The sequence below is a fragment of the Haplochromis burtoni genome, unplaced genomic scaffold (assembly GCF_018398535.1).
Source record: "Haplochromis burtoni strain Fernald_Lab_line unplaced genomic scaffold, NCSU_Asbu1 Contig_1, whole genome shotgun sequence".
Lineage (NCBI taxonomy): Eukaryota > Metazoa > Chordata > Actinopteri > Cichliformes > Cichlidae > Haplochromis > Haplochromis burtoni.
The window spans coordinates 5502022-5524792 of NW_024582362.1; the positions used below are offsets into that span (position 1 = coordinate 5502022).

The 22771-nt window shown below is 38.9% G+C and overlaps 2 protein-coding genes across 10 annotated transcripts in view; one reads left to right on the plus strand and one right to left on the minus strand.

The window, feature by feature from the left end:
• The window catches only part of pip4k2aa (phosphatidylinositol-5-phosphate 4-kinase, type II, alpha a), a 28488-nt gene extending 18038 nt beyond the window's left edge, over positions 1 to 10450 (minus strand). For all 4 annotated transcript variants that reach the window (XM_005912078.3, XM_005912077.3, XM_042229072.1 and 1 more), the window contains exon 1: positions 9386 to 10450. In XM_005912078.3, coding sequence (XP_005912140.1) covers positions 9386 to 9526 — 141 coding nt within the window. In that variant the 5' untranslated portion in view covers positions 9527 to 10450. The remainder of the gene's footprint in view (positions 1 to 9385) is intronic.
• A 1066-nt stretch (positions 10451 to 11516) lies between these two features.
• Positions 11517 to 22146, plus strand: armc3 (armadillo repeat containing 3). 6 transcript variants are annotated; one of them, XM_042228952.1, is made up of 21 exons: positions 11519 to 11857; positions 12053 to 12108; positions 12209 to 12331; positions 12988 to 13105; positions 13342 to 13467; positions 13712 to 13780; positions 13969 to 14144; positions 14722 to 14916; positions 15037 to 15220; positions 15338 to 15490; positions 15577 to 15685; positions 16470 to 16719; positions 16909 to 17045; positions 17315 to 17483; positions 17640 to 17743; positions 18670 to 18756; positions 19299 to 19382; positions 19553 to 19591; positions 20111 to 20275; positions 20563 to 20725; positions 20915 to 22146. In XM_042228952.1, exons 5-21 carry the CDS (start codon positions 13440 to 13442, stop codon positions 21119 to 21121), a joined length of 2319 nt encoding a protein of 772 aa, XP_042084886.1. In that variant the 5' UTR covers positions 11519 to 11857; positions 12053 to 12108; positions 12209 to 12331; positions 12988 to 13105; positions 13342 to 13439; the 3' UTR covers positions 21122 to 22146. The 6 variants fall into 6 exon arrangements, with proteins under 6 accessions (XP_005912135.1, XP_042084869.1, XP_014188357.1 ...); XM_005912073.3 differs by lacking the exon at positions 12209 to 12331 and having other exon boundaries at positions 11517 to 11857; positions 18673 to 18756; XM_005912075.3 differs by lacking the exon at positions 12209 to 12331 and having other exon boundaries at positions 16954 to 17045.
• The last annotated feature ends 625 nt before the right edge of the window (positions 22147 to 22771 follow it).

The window sequence follows — 22771 nt, forward strand, 5'->3', positions numbered from 1 at the left end:
GCAAAACTAATCAGACCCGCAATCAAGATGGGTAGCCCACAGGGACATATTTGACAATGAACAGGAAAGATGCGACCAATCATGATCATACTTATCTTTTCTGATAACACCATTACTGATTTGCAAACTATAAGCAGAATGCGTTATCAGTGGAAAAAGTTAACTTGGTAATGTAATTATTCTGATGTGTTCCTCTTGAACCTTTGTTAGTAAAGGTCAAACATAACATTTTTAGAAAGAGAAACAGGAAACATTTTCACATACCATTATTTGATAGTTGCATATAATAGGTCTGGTCTCGCTTTTAAGAAAAACATGTTTCACTACGCTGTAGTTGGGGAAAATTGTCCATTGTTCTAGTGATGGCTAGAAATGTTATTTAGGGTTTCTGCCAGTTAACTGTTAGCCTTGCGACCTGCAGGATCTTAGCTTCAGGGGAATTTTTGTCAATGTCTTTTAAGATTTTTATTTTTATTTTTTTAAACGTTAGCTGTAACTGTTAAATAGGCTATTGGTGGACACACATAAAATAACCTTAAACATCTCTAAGGAGACAAGTAAATGAAAGTAATTCACAGTCTTGTGTTAACATTGTAAATGGACTGGACTGCTACTTATAAAGCAACTTCTATTGTACTTACACCTTTCTGTCTTCTCTTTTCTTAATGTGAGAGAATATTATTAACTATAGATTAGATTCCCCTCTTGTTTTGGACCATACGGTACACATCAGTGCAAGTAGATACTGCAAGTATAGTGTGATGCATTTTTATTGCTTAGTACTGATTTTAGTACTGATTTAATTTTGAACAACATAAAACCACTTTGAACTGTCAGGAAATTGCTGGCTACGAGTACTGTTCAGCCTTTTGCTGTGCCTGTGGTTTAATGTATGGTGCTATGAATATGACCTGCTGTACAACTATTTGAATCAGCAGTACTGCTATGACAGATTTGCTATCAATACATCACAGGAGTGCGGAAGTACAGCAGCTTCAGTGCAACATTTAGACAGCATAACCAGCGCTGCTGCATGTGTTTACACCTATTAAACAAATGTGTCACAACCAGACTCAGAATAAATGAAGCACAGCCTACAGCGACAAACACAGTGATAGCTATGTCCTCCCATTGACATAGTCATAAGTGGTTTTAATCAACTTTGGCAGCTATTACTAAAAGCCTGTTTTTGCTATCTTTACCAGTTGCAAACGTTTTGCTGGTGTTGGTTTATCCTTGTGAAACCAACACCAATCTACCCATCTATGTGTTAATTATCACAGCAAAATGTGGTGCAGGCGATACACTGCAACAGGAACTGCCACAAAGGCAATTTGGAGTACTTTAGCTTATGGCCGTGTGAAAAAAATAGTTTCCACAGGACATTGTGCAATCCAGTGAAAAACTATGCACACCTTTAGGTACAGCTTATCAAATTCACTTGATTGATCACAAGCAAGTGTCACCAAATCTACAGAGATTGGTGACACTTGCTTGTGACACTCCACAAGCAAGTGACGCTCCATTGGAGGTGTCTGGCTGCATATAGTGCAAATAGAGCTATTTTGGTGAAAAACAAATACCATATCAGCACAAACACCTCATACCAACTGTGGTCGAAGGGGTGATGATTTGGGTTCACTGTGTGGCCACAGGACCTGGACACCTTGCAAGGTAATTTGACCATGAATTCCTCTGTAAATTAAATCTTTAAATTGGGTCATGCAACAAGAGAGTGATTCCGCAGCAGAAAATCTACAAAAGTTGCTAAAAAACAAACAAAAAAAACCAAAAAAAAACACACACACAAAAAAACAAAACAAAACACAAAAAGACCAAAAAACACTCAAGGTGCTAGAAAGGCCCAAAGTCCAGAACTCAACTCAATTACAATGCTGCAGCAGTCCATAAAGAGAGCTGTGCATGAATGAATGAATGCAAACCTAACTGAACTGAAGCAAAATTGTAATGAAGAGTCAGCCAAAATTCCTCCACAATAATGTGAGAGACTGATTTACAAAAATACAAAAAAAAGATACCAAAAAAATGATTGCTTCAAGTTATTGCTGCTAAAAGGTGATTCTACAAGCTATTAAATCATGGAGGGTACTGCATTTAATAGGACTGCACAGAGTCATGTGAAAACAGTTTTTTGACATGACTGTATATCATAAAAATGGTATTTTGCAATAAAGACTTACCTACAGTGTTCACAAAGCTAATATGTTACTCGGTATCTTGCATTTTTAACTTCTTTAGAACCATGGTTATTTATCTGTTGATTTAAATTTTTGCACAATGGGTGTGGTTTTGAAAACATGTCAACGTAAGTATGATCCCAATGTAAGATAACATGTTCTTCTAAATGCAATGATGCCGAAAAAGATCTGAGCCTGAACAATAACAACTGTTGGTACACCAACTTTCACCATAGTCCCAAGCAGTGGTGGTCTACGACATAGTACATAATACTGCATCATAATCCAGGTTAGCCTTCTTTCTATGGTTTACAGGAAATACAAAAAGCTACCTTACTACGAGGTAACTCAATATGTACTGGGGAAAAGAAAAAAATACTGGCAGTAGTCAGGGGTACCCCTTAGCTTCCTAATAGATCCACCTATGGTATGGATTTCAAAATCCAATGTTGCCTTGTTCTCAACTTATCGCATTCACAAAATTTTAAGAAATCTTGGCCTCTGACCCCTGACCTTGAGGCTGAGGTCACTGAGCTACGAACTCGTCAAAGATTTTTAGTAGATACACGTATGTTATCAATTTGAAACTCCTATGTTGCTTTGTTCTCAAGTTATCACATTCACAAACTTGGGTGTCCATGTCACCCACCCGCCTGACTGCCAGGGTGATGACAACACCCCATCAGCCATAAAGGGCCAATGCTTAGAAATGCAAAGTAAAACACTGAAGATTCACTACCAATATCACCACCACAACTGAACTATGTGGAGATGTGTTTGATGTTATATTTATAGATTATTGTGGTTCAAACAAAATGGAAATAATTAAGAATGAAAACTATAAAAACAAAGAAGATACAAACTAACCATGGATCTGCAGAATCATTTCACCCCTACTACAAAGACAAGAGCAGGATGTAACGTAATTTTGTAATGTAATTTTGCCATTGCTTTCGTCACATCCTGTGTATGTTTTAAACCAGGGGTGTCAAACTCAAATACACAGTGGGCCAAAATTCAAAACTGGAACAAAGTTGCGGGCTAACGTTAATATTTATTGAAATATATTTATTCCTTTAGATTTAAGAATGAATCTTTTCTTATGGACTCAAACACGTTTTGCTGAAAAACTGAATATGGAACAAGCAAAGCTTAATACTAAACAATATATATATTAGCTGTATAATACCAGTAGGCCAGCTCTAATAGTAATTTGGTATGGCTTCGCGGGCCAAATGTAATTAGGCTGCGGACCAAATTTGGCCCGCGGGCCAGAGTTTGACACCTATGTTTTAAACCATTATTATTCAATATTAGGATCTCCAAGAGGCTGCTAAGATTGTGTTTCTCTCTCCACCTCTTTTTAAAAAACAAAATACAAAACGGAAATGCACCTATTAAATTATAGTTTGTTTCTACAGTTACCATGGTCACAAGCAAGTACACAGTATTGAAGGCGACACACATGCACACAAGCATGCGATAACGAAATGAAAAAAAAAAAATTATATGCTCAGTGCAAGAAAAACCACATGCTTCAACAAGTTCTTCTGTCTGTCACTGCCTCAGGGTGACAGGATGTGAGGTTTCAGCTTTTCTCCATAATCATCACACGTATTAGCTGTGGGTCACTCCTACAGATATTTATAGAATCAAACTCTTATGTAATACACAGAAGCAGGCACAGCTACTCTGAGTCAGACACAGAGACAATGAGGCAGGAGAGAGGGGGACAGGGCATGAAACTGAGCCACATAGACAGGATGGCAAATAAAGAGACCCTCACAAAACTAGTTAAAAATCTGCAGGAAGGGGAGGGGTTTCGTGAAGAAACAGAAAGAAAAAGAATGAATAGTAGCGCTAGTATGAATTAAAATTTAGATCAGGGGGAGCCAGATTTTTTAAAAAGGAACAAAACTATTTAAATGTAAACTTGAAACGATTACCTACAAAGATAAATTTAGATCCTGCTACATAGGCCTGTCTGGTAAAATAAAAATCAACACACAACCTATCAAATTTATTTTAGTTTTAAAAGCACTGGAGCAGATTATATGCAACAGCATGTCAGAAAATGCTGGAGTCAAAGCTACATTAATGTAAAGGATGCCTAAACAGTCACAATGCAGCATTCCAGCCAATGACAAATCTACTCACACAACAACAGTAGAACACATTCTGACACACTTCTCTTCCAACACTGCCCTCATACAACACAAGGACTTACAAATAGACCTGACAGACAATCCAAAACTTTATCCCTTTTTACAGACTCCCAGGGTGAAGCTCTGAGCCAGATTCACTGCAGAATCAAACTGGAGATGCAAGGTGTTTGGCACCTGAAAACATTTTTAAAATTAGCTTGCAGTAGCCAAGACTTTTATGCATCTTTCTAGGAAACAAGTATTTTTGACTTCACCATTGGGTAGCTGGAAAGATTCTACAGATCACGACGGCAACAGCGACCCGTCAGGAAGCCTATCAAGGTCACAGCTACAGGAGTGTTTAAGGTGTGACAACAGACAGATGGGTCACACAGCCATCTGCCTAGAATTTTTTTTTTTTCTTTTGGGGGGGGGGGGGACTGAATGTCTATGAGCGTCTTTTATGCACAAATTTTCCTTACAGAATAGTTGGCTTCAAAGGTTTCAAATTTCCCCAGGCTTGGTTTTCCTCTTCAGCACTCTCTATTGTAGTGTATTGATCTGATTGGTTGATGTAGCCCAGTGGCCATCTAATCTACAGCCAAGTATTTTTTTTTTTTAGTGCCTGCCCTTTTAAAAGACTCCAAGGACAATTTCCCAGATGGTTCAGAGTTGCAAACCATCTGGCACATCAGGTGAGTTAGGACCTAAATTCATGCCAACAGGTTCTGCAACAGACTGGGTTCTATGAAGTCCCTGGCTCACCATGGTAACACTACTAAATATTCACAGGTTAGAGATGCAATCTGTAAAGTGTTCTTTGTAGTGTGAAAACATTAATACAGAGAAAACGCTTTATGATGTTGCAATTTTAAGAAGCTAAAATGGGTTGCTAGTTTGTCTTATTCTAGGTTCATTTACATTCAGGCTAAAGCATTATAACAGCGTTACTATAAGACAGAGCCAAGAACCACACTTTTCCTTCCCTCTGAAAGCCACTACTTTCAGCAAGAATGCAGACTGTTAGTTAACTTGCCATATCCTGCAAGCTCGAAGTGCTAATTCTACGCTTTTCCTTATTTTTTGTCATATATAAGTTTACCGTTTCGGATGCTTATTTTAAATGTGGTCAGCGGTTAAAATAAACATTTTTTTGCATTTTATTGAGGTCACATAAAGTGTAATATGGTCTTGCAGGCACAAAGGTCTGCTTGTGAGCACAGCAGTCCCACACACCTGCTGTGCAAACCTGCTGTGTGCAAGGGGCACCCAATCAGAATAAATCTGTTTTAAAGGCATGGGGGCCTCTATGGGAGAGCCTTGCTTGGGGAGTAGATGAACATGGGCTGCACCAACAAGATTAAAGAAATTATTTTATTTTTTTTTTTAATGTGAATCACTCATAGCTACTCTAGTAGAGCAAAAGATTTAAAAATTAGAATTGGAAACAAGCATTACAGGCCCCGTTTCATTCCCCCAAGCTAGACACTTAGAGCTATGGTCTAAATCCGCTGTCATGTAAGTTTCTTTTATTAAGTTTTATAGTGAGAAAAATCTTCCTGACAATGGCAGAAGGCAAGAAAAAGGACCAAATAATACTCTTTTCGAAAATCCACACTGCAATTTTTATGGCTTGAGGCACCCCAATCCCAATTTGTAATCTTAGTGCAGCCAAAAACAGATGCTATATATGCTGACAACATTTCAAAGTACTAGGATTAAAATAAAATGGGCTACTTGCTTAAGCAGGTTATTTTAAGGAAGCTTTTAAATACTTCAAATTACATATCTTTGGTTAGCTATTACACAACAATTCTGATGACATACACATAGTTTACGGGATAATTTAAACATCTCATTTATTCCTATGATTGCTGGCACTCTATTTGTCTCATTCTGCATGCCATTCTCACTTCACTGGACTAATATAAAGGTTGGAACTACTGGCATCTAATCTGCACTGGAGAAATGAACGGACCAGTAATTCAAATAAATCTGGTTTTTAAGCCAAGACAATTTGGATTATTCAGATGACAACCCACAGTGGTTAAAGAGGGTGGTTACAACTGCAGAACATGTGTATGAATGAATGTGTTTCAATGTCCTACTGTCTTTGCGGTCTGGTGGCATTCTCAAGCCTCACCCTTTATTCACTCCCTTTTTAGTTCATGTTACTTTTGCAATCTCTTTGTTGCAGGGAGTGACCTTTAGCTCGGGCTGACTCGTAATAACCAACCCAACATTAGTTTATGAGAAGAGTGTTAGTTCACTGGTTGGTTGCCAGGAAAAACAAAACAAAACAACAAAACTCAAAGTCTCACTGAAGTGGCAAAAGTCACTTATAGATAGATATTACTGTTTACACAGCTGGTTTCTCCATTTATTAATTTTATACGCGTCAGGCAGGAAATCCAAACAGTGGGTTTATTTCAAGAGTAAACGACAGCCCCAATAGAGCGGCAAAACCCACAGGCAAACATTCACCTACCATTTATCAACGTCAAACATGGCTTATCATGTTAAATGCGCAAAAAGCCCAATAATAGCCAATTAAACACTCATTCTACTATTGGAACAGAGTCCTTGCTGACTGTTGCTTTAATGGTATCATTAACTGGCGGCTTCCTGTGTGGTGTTGTAAAATTTAGATTTTTAAAGCTTATACTAGAGGTCTGTATCTCTGTAATTATGCATAGTGTTACCAAGGATATGTAATATCTCAAATATAATATAAGAGCTCTCAGCTCTTGAATTAACAGCAGTTTTAGATGCTCCCTATACATACAATTATAATTAATTTAATTAAAAAAAAAAAAGAATGCTGCATGGATAAACAGTTTAAAATGGATGGATGTTTAGATGAATGGATAGATGGCTATCATAAATGTGCATGAGTAGCTAACTACTTGTCAACAAGGCAAATTTGGTAAGGGGTGGCCCTACTTATATCAATACTTGATGGCCTAAACACTCAGTGGCTCAATCTAGTAACCTGACATGGAATGTAATTTTTACATAGCTGATAGTATGACAAGCTGAGTACCTGCTGAGAAAAACTGCAGGAGAAGTAGCCTAAGGCATAACAAGGGAATGTGCTGACGACTCCAGTGCACTGTTGAGCAATCTGAGTACAGTTTGAACATGTATTCAATGATTCTTCAAACTCTAGGTTTTTATGGTTACAAGGCACTGACCCATAATGTTTCAGCAGACAGTTGACACAGCACAAAAGTAGACACCTGAATCCGATAAATGATTATGATATAATCCTAGCTTTGACATGCATGGACAAACACAAAAACCAACAAATGATTTTCTCTTAAATTTACTGATGTGACAAAATAAATAAATAAATAAAAAATAATAATCCATGATATAACCATAAATTTTTATTGAAGGGTTTTAAGAGCTTGGTGGCCATCTAGCTGATACAACTGCTTACATCACATCTGATAAGCAAAACCAGTAAAGTGAGGACAAATGGCATATATTTATATACATTTATCTTTCGTAGGCATTTCACTGACATTGAACAAGAGACTGACTAATTTGTAGTGCATAGCTTCACAGAGGTAAAACTCTCGTGTTTCTTACTTTGAGCCTTCAGGCTTAACACTAACCAAAGCCAGGTGACTGTGATCCATCTACAGACTACAGCTTAGATAAAGAATAAAAGCTTTAGATCTTTAGCTGCCTTGGCATCATGCATGTCAGACTATTCTGAGGTTCTGTAATCCACACTAAACTGCCACAATGAACCCTACTCCAAAAAATCAAATGCTGCAGAGTAAAATAAATAAATAAATAAATAAATTGTAACACATTCCCATAAAGACTTTCCCCTCAATCTGCCCACAGTGCTGCAAGTATGTCAAATATCCACCAAATACTCAAACTGACATATAGATATGGACAAAAACAAAATAGACTATGATTACTGCTGAAAAAGTCATTAGTGAAAATAAATGTCTAGCTATTAATAAAACAAAGTGCATCATTTTAAACTAAATAATTTAAGAACAAATAGGTGATTTATTACATTTAAAAAAAGGTAAACATTTTTCTTTTCATTTGTCAAAAGGAAAAGAGATGTCATTAGAAGACACTCCATTCATTGTTAGTTAATTTGCTACCATGCACATTCTTATTGTTGTTATAACAGGCAGAGAAAAATAAAGCGTGAGAAATTAGAGCATCAGTTACAATCAAAGAATAAAGGTTACTGCCATCATTGTTTAAAAAAAAATCTATAACTAACATAAAAATAAACGTGTATGCTTAATAAATATATGAATGCTGCTGCTCAGCTCATTTGGCTATACCTTGGAAATCAGTTCTCCTCATTCAGTCTGGTGCCAAAAGATTGCCCTACAGTTATAACTCTGCTATAATTACGATTTTAAAAACTGGGCAAAAATCAAGGATAAGCTATATACTACAACTGTAACAAAAAAGGAGCTGTCATCTATGTGTAGCCTAAATCTTTTCGCAAAACACTGCTTACAGGTATAATACTTGTGATTTGGTGCCAGAAATATTTGCAAGTCCTCTGTCTGCCAAGTTGTGTGCTTTTTCCAACATCTGAGAAGTGGCCAAGTGCAGCAATTATTCAGCAAAGGAAGAGAAAGACAGCAGAGATAAGCTGTCTTGCATGGGAAGATCTGCTCTCTCATGACACAGAGCCCTAGGAGCTTATCCTACATGTGCACAACAGGAAGCCAAAGCGAGTTCACCGCACACGAACACACGCGCGCATGCATGCATCAAAACCCACGGCCTAATAAGATCCACGACATTACTATTGCAACTACAAAAAGCTCACTAAAGCAAACATTACTAATGGATTGCGCTAATTGAAGCCAGTCATGTATTTACGGTGACAGTTCAGTGAACCGCTGGACAGCTGTCACCTCGTATTTTTACTCAGCTGCAGTAACACAAAAGCTGATATCTGACAGCAAGTGAGCCTTAATGTGGAACATCAAAAGATCGAGGGAGACATAACCGTAGATCATCACAGTGACAGTGGACGGTCTGACTCACCGAGTGGTTGACTCCCCACATAACCACGCTGAACAGAGGGTCGCTGGCACGGAAGAGCTTCACTTTTTGGGCAACGAAGTGTTTTTTCTTGGTCTTGGTTTTGCTCGCTATGGATGCGGCAATGCTGCTCGCCGAAGCCATCTTTAAGAAAACTGGCTGGTTTATTGCAGACTGTGCGATAATCCCGACAGCGTGTCTTCCCTTGAAGCTGGCACAGCGGCCACCAGCTCACGGTTCAGCAGTGTCAGTACTATTCATTTAGCCATCCCAGCAAACCAAGGTGCCCCGATTCTTTTCCTCATCTAAAGTCCCACAGAGCTCGGCTGTCGCTGTGGCCCTAGCTCGAAAGAAACTAACGTGAGGAAATACGAAGCGTTTAGCCTAATACTGCTTGCTCTTCTTCACTTAACCGTCATACGCTTCTCCGCCAGCCCACATCATAAGTCACTACTCTTCCTTCCTTAACTCTCGACTGGAGCTCTCTGCACCTCCTGCGATGTAAAGTCTCACCGAGGTAGCGTTAGCATAGCCGAGAATAGCTTGTTAGCTAGCAAACATCAAAGCTAAATTTCGTAAAAACAGTAAACGTACGGAGGATGAACAATTGTTAAGCCCCCGTGGCAAATGACCCACAGAACACGCGCTTGTTTTTTTAAATATAAAAAATAGCACATTAGAGATGCTGAAGGGTAGCTAGACGCTTAGAATTACCAGCTAATATGAGCCTCCCCGACCTTCTCTAACCAAATGACGGCAAGAAGCAGAAGCGGACTCCGTTCACCAGCTATCGAGCCTGCAAGCTAACTACTGCCATTAGCCAGCTGCTCGGCGACTAGCGAGCGGCTCAGCCCTCTTCCTACGCGTTTGTACTTAGTCCACAGAGATGACAGGGCGTGTATCCTGTGATGTCTTTGCCCGGTTTAAATGAAAACATTGAGGAGCAAATATTTCGACGTTATAAGAATATCAACGTTTGGTCCACTCCCGCAGCGTTGATGTTCATGTGCGCTGCAACTGACAGCTCGGCAGATGGGAGGTGACGGGCTGAGCTTTGCAGTGTCTCCTGTTCTGATTCGCTACTACTCCTGCCCTCCACTACCGGGCTCATGATACCTTTCTGTTGTATTTTAATAGCGCAAGAGCCTTTCTATATTAGTCTATATTTGGCATTTGGATTTACCCTTCTTGTCAGCAACAAAAATGTTATAACTGAATGAAAACTATACACTTTTTCAGTGAGGCTGCCCTACATGACAGTTTTCTTCACCCACCCCCGTTTTTTGCAGCCTCTATAATAGTAATGGATTAGCAGAGACGTGCACCATCCAAGTCAATCCCTACTTGGTGTAGATACGATACATACATATATATATATATATACACCATCAGAGATAATGTCTTTGGAGGTCATTTGGTCTTCTGGTGCATACTATGCTGTTTCCACTGGCACAATGCTGTGTCAGTGCCTCTGTAAAAGCAGGAGGCTTCAATGTGCTGATGCGGTATAGAGCTCATTTGTTTTATGGCTCACCCTTCACGGCAGCGCATTTCTTTTCATATTGACTGAGCTCTATTTATATTGAATAAAAATATTTATATTGAATAAAAAAAAATATATATATATATATTTTATTTTCTTTTTCATGATAATTTAATGATGGAATGTGCTTTCTTCCAAACTTCAGTGTAATTCAATGAACAGATTCAAGGACATCTGAAGAGCTTTCCAAATCTTAGTAGTTCTCAAAAGTAAACTACACAGTTAATTAGAAAACAGCACAGAACCTTTAGTTGTCTGGTTCACCCCTCCATAGGTCATGCAAGTTGTGTTTTATAATGTAATAGACACGTATACATCTAATTGCTAGACTGTTCTGTTTTCCTTTAAAGATTTAGACCCCAATCCATTGAGCTCCAGTTCATTTTACATGCACTTTTTGATGGCTACTGACACATTTGCTACAATGTCCCAATGATGATTTTAGTGGTATTATTCACAACCTCTTCATCTGACCTCACGCTCACTCAACATAAACTTGTGCCCCCCTCGTTGTTATCCAGGATTTATTCTACCAGTTTGTGTAAATCTGTGTGTGATATGTTCAAAAACACACAAACAACATAGCTAATACCCGCCTTTTTTGTGTCTCTCAGCATTTCCTTCATGGACTATAGCCTACTATTTTTTTTTTTTTTACTTTACTTGGATAAATAACCACCCAATATATTTTTGTTCCAAGTCCCGATTACATAAATACATTGTCAGTGTTTCCGAAGTAAACTGCTAAGACAATAGGAGCCATAACCTTTTGCAACAGGTTAAAATAACGATTGTTTAGACCATTATTTAGTTCCACATGGCACCCGTTGCCTGGCAACGTTGCGTCAACCTCCTTTTCCAAAACACAGTACGGTGAGGTTATTGTTGTCGGTTTAAAACCTCGAAGTTGCCTCTTGGTCTGGAAAGAAAACGTAAGTCGTGGTTCATTTTTGAGATAGTAATTAGAGAGCTTGCCATATGCCTGCTTTGTAAGCTTAATCTGTCGACAGTGCTACTGAGGAGTGGCATAGTAGCACAACTAGCTAGCTAGCTTTATGGGTTCACAGAGTTGAACGCATTGAACCGTTATTGGACACCTATCTCTCATCAATATTGCTCCTCTTTAGGCCATAATATGGGAAAGAAGTCGAGGAACGAGAGGGAAACGCCAATCAAGGAAACGGTGAGTGACGAATGTTTCTTTAGGTCTGTGAAGGTTCTCACCTAATGTTTCTTTAGGTGTTGGCAAAACCTAATTAATGCATTTTTGAACCTTTGACAAGGTTTAATTCATGATGAACACAGCCTACTGTACATCCCGGGAACATATCAATTAGAAAGCATGCACAACTCTCTGATTGGAACTACTACTATGGAACTTGATTCATTGGGGCTTGGCATCAAAGGTGATTAAGGTTGATATACAAGCAGGTATTTGTGTCAACAAATCATGATTATTCTAACTACACAAAAAATAATGAATGAAATTTGAATTTGCTTTAGTACATATCAAATGCTCTGATTGACACATCAAAAGCATTGACTGATAGTAAATATTATATTTGTGAGGAGGTAAGAATGATCAGTTTCATGTGTGGTGAAACATCCCCTTAACCAGTGGATAATAACACTAACACTAACTAACTTCAGACACTAACAGTCTGAAGAAAGCTAAAGAGGGAGTGTGAAACTCAAAGGGAAAAAATAGATGTCATGCTCAAAAGTGTGTCCATTTGCCACTACAATAAAAAAGTCTTTGACTTCATTCTAGATGATGAAGTTTTCTGATGTTCTGATGATAAAAATGTACTTTGAAATTGTGGCTTGGTCTTTAGTAGGCCTTGGGCACAAAATTGTTTGAAAACGGCATCAGGATATCATATGCATGTACATGTTCTCAGGTTGTTGCCTGTTGGTACATGCTGGGCATTGAGATATGTCCTGTCTCATTGTCCTAGAAGTATGAAAGTCAAAAAGACAGACCTGACTTTATACATGTTCTATATTTCAGTTATTTATTTTATATTTTGCAAACACTCCTTCTCCCTGTTGACTCTCACAGTTTGAGCCGCTACCCCTTGAGAGCAAAGCCCCAGCAACAGTAGTGCTGCTGTTGAACTCCCCAGAGGAGGACATTTTAATCAAAGCGTGTGAAGCGATCCAGACATTTGCAGAGAAAGGTATGGTAGGGTACCCACCGCTAACCCTTCCACATATTATTGATTGTTTTTATTTCTATGGGCAACCTTGCAGCTGAATAGCAGAAAATCCTGTCTTAAATTTGCTTTCAGGCTGATGTTTTGTAATGGTGTATTTTTTTGATATGCATTTTTTAAATCCAGAAATTGCAACATTTGCAATTCACTTCATCACCATCTGCCTAACTTTCCTGTTCACTGTCTCCCCCTGTTGTTAGGAGATGAGAACAAGGTTTCTCTGCTGGGACTTGGGGCATTAGCGCCTCTCTGCCAACTCATTACTCACAACAACAAGCTGGTCAGACGCAATGCCTTCATGGCCTTGGGCATCATGGCCACCAATGGTGCGTCAGACCAGTTACGTCATTGATGCAGATTCGACTGCAGTGGACTTGGTAGCTTACAAGCTCATGCGACAGTCTTGATTCTACAAATGACCCTTTAGTTTACCGGCCATCTATGTGTTTGTCAGGAATTTGCATCTGTTAATCTACCAGATGTTGGATTCCCTGTTCTGTTGATTTAACAGTGAGCAAGGTGCTAGCCTTACTGAGTAACTGAGTAGTGTCTCTTGTTTAAATCTGAAAGGTGATGTAAGGACTGCGTTGAAAAAATTAGATGCCATTCCATCAATTATTGAAAAACTATCACTCGAAGGTGAGTAATAGATATTAGAAGATTAAGATATATTTTGATCACTAAAGGAAACTGTGTTACTTTGTATAAGTTGCATACAATCAAAATAGAGCACATGTGTTTACTTATGGCAGTAGGCAGTATTTCTGTGATCAATCCTTATTTATTTCTGTTTCTTTTCATATAATCAAATTCCATTTTTGTTCAAGATGATACAGTTGTCCACGAGTTTGCAACACTGTGCCTGGCTTCTTTGTCAGAGGATTTCCTCTGTAAGGCCCAGATCTTTGACAACAAGGGGCTGCCAACTCTAATTCAGCTGCTGTCTAGTTCTGACCCAGATGTCAAGAAGAATTCACTAGAGACCATCTCCAACCTAGTACAGGTGACCCAAAGTCATCAGGCTTTAGGATGTAATTTTATGTAAAAATTATAAGGATTTTCACTGTGAAAAATTAACGTGATGTTTTATAGTCCTAAAAGACGATAAAGTTGTCTTCACATACCGTATTTACTGAACCCCTGAACTTTTCTAGATATAACATTACAGGGGTACATGTGACAGTGCAGATGTTTAATGCTGTAGAATGTGTTTAACTTGTCAACTCTGCAAGGGAAAGTATTTATTGTGTCCAATTTCATCTATGTAATAATAGTGCAGGTAATAACTCTGGTGTCAGTGGTCACACTGTGTTCTGCCTCCCTCCTGCTCTACTAAGGCAGCACTGCTGCCAAACCTAAAGTATTTCTTAGCAATGAGAATGCAGTTAATGCGAACTGTTTCCTGCTGTGCGCTACGTGTGAGAAAGAGCAACTTCACAAAGTCCTGACCTATTTCTCCCAACATTTACAGATTTCATGAGTGAAAACAGCTTCAAATTTGCTCCTAGGATTGTTGAAAAAAAATGCTTTCAACATTTCTGTGAACCTTTTGCAACCTTTGCTGTTTTGTCCCCATGAAGGACTACAAAAGCCGACTGGTGGTACACGAATTAGGTGGGATCCCTCCACTTCTGCAGCTCTTAAATTCGGAATTCCCTGTCATTCAGCATTTGGCTTTAAAGACGTTGCAACATGTCACTACTGACAGAGATGCAAACAAGACCTTCAGAGACAAGCAGGGATTTGAGAAGCTTATGGGTATCCTGAATAATGTGGTAGGTATATGGTTTAGGTAATATATGTCTTTATTCTGCTGGTTTGTGTTAATAAGAATAAAATAATAGAGAATCCTTTAAAATCTGTGTCCTCTCGACCTATCTTTTTATTTCTCACAGAACTTCAGTGACCTACATGCTGAGGCCTTACATGTCCTGGCTAACTGCTTGAGTGACAGTGAAAGTGTCCAACTCATTCACAAGAGTGGAGGACTGACCAAGTTGATGGAATTTGTCCTCACTCCCAGTGTGCCTGAAATCCGGTCAGGTGTTATTAAATGCATCACCAGGGTGGCTCAGAGCTGTAAGCACAGAAGGCAATTAGAGACAACAGATTTCTTTCAACTTTCCCACATAATTTACTCTATTTTATTTATTCTGTTATGTGTGTGTGTATGCGGGTGCTTGCCTGTGTGTTTAGCTGAGACCTGCAAAGTGCTTCACGAGCAGGATGTGGAGACTGTTCTGATTGAGCTTCTGTCCTTGGAGAACATTGATGTGATGACGTCTGCCTGTCAGGCTGTGGCTGCCTTGACCTTTCACCCAAACAGCAAAGAACGCTTCAGAGAACTTGGCACGTACATCTTCACCAAGCCACCCTGAGATTAGGTGCAGTAAGCACAACAAAGTGTAATTGAGTTGGATTCCTTTGTGTTTCAGGTTGTATCAGTGTCCTGGTTCAACTGCTGAGCAGGGAGAGTTTGGCACTGAGAGAGGCGGCAACCCAGGCCCTCTCTAACCTCACTCATAACAGCGAGTCAAATGCCTTGTGAGTAACGGAGGACTTTGATGTCTTACCTATACCTCATTGTTTTTGTACAGATATATGCACTTTTTTTTAACAATTCAAAATGTATGGAATTATGTATAAAAACATCTACAAAGAACAATGCAGTATAAAGACACAGAATGAGGCATATGAGACAATTTGTATGATAAGTTACTGGGTAGTATTTATTTGTCAGACATCCAGTACACACTGTCTGGTTCATATCGATCATTCAGATGTGCTAGGACACCCCTGTCCTCAAGAAGACAAAGTATTGGTGACCTGGGCAAATCATACTTCAACCCTTGGCCCATATAATCCCAAACATCTCTCAGAAAAGGAAGAAGTTCTGAAAATTCCCATAATGCATGCACATAAGTGCCTGTTTTTGTCTTTTATGTCCAGCATAAAGCATCCAAATATGATTTTTTTGTAAACTTCTAGACCCTTTCAGTTGTTTTCCCATTATTAGCTACATAAAATCCATAAAATCTGAATGACTTCAGGGATTTAAAGGTGTGTGTTCTACTCTGGACTAGAATGCTGTCCTCCCCTTTTTTCATAAAAATAAGACACGGAATCTCTTTACTTCTTTTCCATTGTCTTCTCCAATCTTGTCTTATACATTTTTTTTTCCAGACAAGTCTTCTTCGAACTCTCGAACCCACGCATTGTATGCTTGGAAATAATATGCTTTAACAACGTATAAATTTGTAAAACTACAGTAATTGTCAGCCGTCTAACTTTTCATTAAACCTACCTCCCTGTTTATTGTATTTTCCAGTGAAGTGTATGAGGAAGGTGGCGACAAGCTCCTCATACAGCAGTTGTATCAAAGCTGTCCAAAGATAGTGGCCAATTCTGCTGCCACACTTTGCAACATGGCAGAACATGAGATCATCCGCTGTAGCATCTTGTCACATGGAGCCATACAGGCTCTGTTGGAACCCTTGAAATCTACAGTTACACAAGTCCTGGTAAACACTGCACGTTGCCTGGCAGTGCTGGCCAGTGATGAAGAAGCTAGGACAGAGGTTGGTGTTTATGTGACCTCAGAATGCTGGCTTGTTCTCATGTTCAGTAATAATAAATAATGATCATTGTTTTTAATCATTGCTGTAAACTTTACTCAAGACAGCAGGATTATTGTAAACAGCATTCGGTTTCACTTTGTGATACTACATTTGAAATTCTTTCACTAAATAACTAATACTCAACCCAAGCTAGTCAGAGTTGGAGGTCTTCAGCTTCTGGTCAATCTACTGCAGTCTCACTCCAAGGAGGTGCTGCACATTGCATGCTTGGCAGTGAATGTCTGTGCCAGTGATGAGCCAACTGCTGTGGAGTTGTGCAAATTTGGGTAAGACGTGATAGATAACACTGTCATTAGAGCATGACTGATGTGTCACCAAATAAATGACTGGCGAGTAAAATAAATGCAATATCTGCATAGATATTGCTTAATGTGATCCCCTAAATAACCAACAGATGGCAGTGCAAGACAATATTAGATGTGACTACATGTGCCTTTGTTCATTTGTCCATTTTTATATTTATTAGTAATGACAGAATATTTTTCTTTTCTTTCTTTCTTTTGGTCTATGCTTGTTGTTTCTATCTGTGTCTCAGAGCCCTGGAAATACTTCAGGAAATCAACCAGTCAAAGACCCGTAGGAACAGTTTCAGTGAGTTGGCTGTGAACAGCCTACTTAACTCCAACTTGTCTTTTAAATACAGCCTGACAAGTTCTTTGGCCTCCACTGACATCATCACCTGCGGCTTCTACGATGCTGGAAAGGTATGCTGTCAGAAGTCCTTTCAAGGACTTTTTAATGCAATCTTATTAACATAGCATTAGTTGGTTGTTGTTTTTTTGTTATTGGCAGTCTTTCACAAGAATGCAACATGACTTTTCACATAATAGTTAAAATGCAACTCTTGTGTTTTCCCTCAGGCTCGCCCTGGTCAGAGGATGCTGACTTTAGAGGAACTGTCCAAGCAACCGGTTAACCAGCGGCAAGCCATTATTTTTGTCAACAAAGCAACAGTATTGCCAGAGTACGAATCTAATATTAGAGTAAGGTTTGATAGTTTAAAAGGAGAAATATAAACTACATTATTTTAATGCTTGTGCTTAAAATACACCAATTGTTTTAAGAAGCATGCTTTATTATTACATTCTTTTAGTTTAGATAGATGTTTCGAGGACAAATGGAAGGTATACTAATAGCCCTCTAAACAGTTACAGCTGACTCCTCCCACCTGGTAATAAAAGTAAATTAACCAGAACAATTACAGAAATTGACTGGGACCATTAGGTTCCTGCACTAGAAGTCACAACATGTTGTTTGCTCAGAAAATTTATTGTGGCTGTTAGATTACAATCACCCTCCCCTTCTCTGCTCCAGTCCTGTGCTCTATTCTTCCTTCATTCCCTTTCCTCCTCCCATTCTCCCCCACTATGCCTGTAGCATAATTAGTGTGGCAGTGTACGCTAGCCCTTCTTTAGGGTGGCGACACACTCAGAGGGCTTCTTGTGATTCAAATAATGGACTTCTGAGCTTGCACCCAAAATCACAAATGTGCAAAAGCACAAAGAGACATGCAATACCCATGCGTGTTCACTGAGCCACATAAAGCATGCACGCAATAAAAAAACACATCTTAGATGTTTAAGGCTGTATATGCATGCACTGTTTAATGCTTTCAGCATTTTCATAAATTAACTTTGGAAAAGAGAGCAGTACCCCCTTCAGGGTACCTCTGTTCAGCCCTTCACCCCTCCCAGACCCCCATTCCACCAGCATGAATTTACACGCAACACTTCAGGCATTCTTAAACAGCCTGTTATGTAACTGATTCCTGGTCTCATCCATAGCTTCTGCATGAGCCAAATTTCAAAGCAAAAGGCCTCACGATTGAATTTATTTTCTGACTTATTCTTCTGTGTTCCTATAAACCAATTAACGGATGTTTTTTGTTAGTAGGGAGACAGTAGATGTGCCAGAAGAGACACAGAACAAGCCATCAGAGTCAGACGGCAGAGTCAGAGGAGAGCGTAAAACACCAAAGTGAGTGTGTTTGCGAAGTAGTACAACAAGTAATACCACTAACATCAGAGGTTCTGGAGACAAAAATCTTTTTTGTCCAAACCCTTTTTGGCCACAGCTATGATTATTATTGTTATTATGATGATTATTATACATTGACACTCTTTTTGACACATGCTAAACAGGAAGTTGTGGCAAAAATAATCCCATTTCAAGACAATATTAAAAGATGCTACCTTTTCCTACATGAAAATGTAGCTACATAAATGCTGCATGCTAAAAAAAATCATGGAGAGAGGCAGAATATCAAACAAAAATCCAGAAAAAAAGAATTTCATACAAGTTATAAATTGATTTGCAAGTTATTGAGTGAAATAAATATTATATCCCCAAGACAAACCTGATTTAGTTCTTGGCAATGTCCCTTAAGCCCAAGTTTTCCTGTAGCCTTGGCAGAAAAACAGTCACAAAGAGTAATGGTTCCACAATATATGTGCAAAGATTTATAAAATACAGTGCTGTGTGTTCATATAAACCATTTTGTTGATGTCCTTTGGTTGCAGGGTGACAGTAGATGTGCGAGACGAAACACAGAGCAAGCCATCAGAGTCCGAAAGCAGAGTTAAAGGAGACCGTAAGACACCAAAGTGAGTGTGCTTGTTAATGTGGAGGCTCAACATAAGCAGTACCACTAACATTGATCACGAAATGTGAAATGAATTAAAAGAGGTCATAAAGGTGGAATTTTAAGTAGTGATTTTCTTTCCTTGTAAGATACTGACAGGATTCTTTTCTAATTTACTCTCTTTTTGTACAGGAAGAAGAAGGAAGAGGAACAGAAAGATTATGGCTTCATGTACTCTATTATTATTATTATTATTATTATTATTATTATTATTATTATTATTATTATTATTATTATTATTATTATTATTATTATTATCATCATTACTAAAGTTTGTGTGTGTTCAAATACATCCCTGTGCTGTATTCATATACCTTTTATGGAAACTGTCTAAACATTTTAGAGATGATAACAATCTCTGACGCATGCTAAAGACGATATAGTGCCAAAAACATTGACATTTAAAAAAATATTGAAAGATCTTGCGTTAGTGATAATGATTAGATCTTGTAATGATATGTTCTCTTCATTACATGTATATAAAATCAGATAACATAAAGGAGATTTAGACACTAAAAAGAGTGTGCCTGTTAATATGAAGGATGAGCATAAAGCAGTGTCACTAACATGGATCCTGTGATGTGAAATGTGTGATAGAGTTCACAAAGGTGGAATATTAAGTAGTGATTTTCTTTCTTATTTTAAGGCACTGACTCCCCTGATTTCTTTTCTAATTTATTGTTTCTTCAGGAAGAAGAAGGAAGAAAAACAGAAAGATTATCTTCAGCCTGAGTCTCCTGTAGAGAAACCACGGGGAATGATGGAGGATGTCTCATTGCAGATTCTAATAAAAATTGCCAAAGAATACATCTTTCCACTGAATGATGAAAAAGAGCAGTGTGAATCCTTAGCCAGGTAACGTATTCATGCAGAAACTGGCATGCAAAGAGAGAGCGAAGTAACTTATCAGCAGCTATTGTTTAAAACAAATCTCTGGAGTCATGGAAACACATTAAAATGATATTTACACACCAACTCTTAAAATGTCAGGAGAGCTGACTAAAAATGACAGCAGTGGTATGCAATGCAGACACTCTGCTAACACATTGAAATACAATACCCTGAGAGATCAGAATGGAAAACAAAGACTTTATTTTAAAGGTTTCTGCATTTTCTTTGGTTGGGTTTGCTCTTATTTTCAGGCTGGTGAGTGAAGCCATGGGGGGAGCAGTGGAGAAGGAAAAGATGCACGAGTTTTCTTGGATTCTGCACCTCAGTGAGCTGAAGATTCAACTTCAGTCTAATGTTATTCCCATTGGTTTCATCAAAAAGGGAATTTATTATCACAGGGCACTCCTGTTCAAGGTACAGATTCTTTACCCACATGGTAGCATTAGCATGAGCGGCTATGTTCATCATCTTTCCTAATATTTTTTATTCCTGACCAACATGTTTTGACATCCCAATTTAAGCTCTGTCTCTTTAAGGTCTTCTCCATAATATTTGTTCCTCAGCCTATTTCTCAGTCTGACATTCTTCTGTCTCCTCTTTTAGTCACTGGCTGATTGCATTGGACTGAGCTGCACACTTGTTAGGGGAGACTACAACCGTGCTTGGAATGAGGTTCTCCTTTTCAGTAGAAATTCCTCCAACAAGCTGCACTCTTCACAGCCCTGCCGCTACATAGTAGACCTTGTGCACCAACCTGGAAACCTGTTTCCAGTCAATAGCCCAGCTGCAGTCCAATATCAAACTATATAATCAGTACTGTATTGTTTAAATACCACAGAAGGTAACGCTTTGACGTCATATTTTGTCTGATGTGCATCAACCGATTTATATGTAATGTGTGTTTATGTGTACATGATGTGTGCATGGCGGACCTCATCAGTTGACTATTTTTTTTTCTACATATGCATAAGGAAAGCAAAATCGTGTCTATTGTGGTGTTTCTCTATTAGACACAGTGATTCAACCTTTGTACTTCAGCATGGGTCCAACATGGTGAAGCAGTGTTTTTGCCAACGTGCAAGCTGTAGTTGTTTAGAAAGTTAATGTTTCAGCTGGAGAATTGAAAATATCTCTTACAGCTTCATGGCACCATCACCAGCCTGGAGCTTTGGATCCATGCTTTCATGTTTTTGAACCTACCAGAAAGATTTCATAGTAGAAATTTATACTCACCAGACCAGGCATCGTTTTTCCAATTTTATAATTGTCCAATTTTGGTGAGCCTGTGTGAACTGTAGACGTACATTCCTGTTCTGCATCTGCTCCTGTATCCCATCTGCTCCAGGGTCTGAAGTGTTTTGTATTCAGAGATGCTCTTCTGCATGCCTTGGCTGTATGAGTGGGTATTGGAGTTACTGTTACCTTCCTATCAGCTTGAAGCTGATAGGAAGGTCATTCTCCTCTGACCTCTGGCATCATAAAGCATTTTCACCCAAAGAACTGCTGCACACTGGATATTTTCTTTGTTTGTGCTATTGTCTGTAAACACTAGAAATGGTTTTCGGGGAAAATCCCAGTAGATCAGCAGTTTCTGAAATACTCATACCAGCCCATCTGGCACCAACAACTAAGGCAATGTGATTTTAGTCACTTAAATCACATTTCTTCTTTTCTTTCTTCTTTCTTATGCTCAATTTGAACTTCAGCAGGTTGTTTTGATCATGAGTAGCTACCATCTGATAACTCATCCGATTTTTGCCTTAAGGAACAGTTGAACAGGTTATTATTATTATTGTTTGTGTGATCGTGGCTCAAGAGTTGGGAGTTCGCCTTGTAATCGGAAGGTTGCCGGTTCGAGCCATGGCTTGGACAGTCTCGGTCATTGTGTCCTTGGGCATGACACTTCACCCGTTGCCAGTGTCCGCCAGCCTCGCCTCTGTCAGTGCGCCCCAGGGTGGCTGTGACTACAATGTAGCTTGCCATCACCAGTGTGTGAATGGGTGGATGACTGAATGTGTTAAGTGCTTTGGGGTCCTTAGGGACTATACAAGTACAGGCCTTTTACCATTTATTATTATTAATAATAACAATAACAATTAGTATTCAAATAGACACCCGCAAAGATGGTTGTGAACAGCAGATAGATGTGGCAATCCCAGCGGACACCAGTACTAGGAAGAAATGGCACAACTGACATCACAAACTAAGGCTGAAGGAACAACTGGAGCAGGTGTGAAAGGAAAAGGCTAAAGTAGTCACAGTGGAAATGGAAACACTAAGTGTTGTAATCCCAGAGTAGCTCCAACAGATACCAAGCACAACATCAGAGGTCTTTGTGCCGAAGAGTGCAGTCCAGGAGCAACCACGATATTGTGCAGAACCTTCAAAGTGTCCTCAAGTGGACCTGAGCCTGAGGATTGTATTTATACCACCTCTCATGAGATGAGGTGGAGATTTTAT

Excerpts from the sequence above, each read along its gene's own strand:
- armc3 (XM_042228837.1), top strand. The coding sequence starts at position 12,061 with ATGGGAAAGAAGTCGAGGAACGAGAGGGAAACGCCAATCAAGGAAACG. Across the intron at positions 15,221-15,337 it reads CACCAGGGTGGCTCAGAGCT|CTGAGACCTGCAAAGTGCTT; the intron begins GTAAGCACAGAA and ends CTGTGTGTTTAG. Across the intron at positions 15,491-15,576 it reads AGAACGCTTCAGAGAACTTG|GTTGTATCAGTGTCCTGGTT; the intron begins GCACGTACATCT and ends TTTGTGTTTCAG.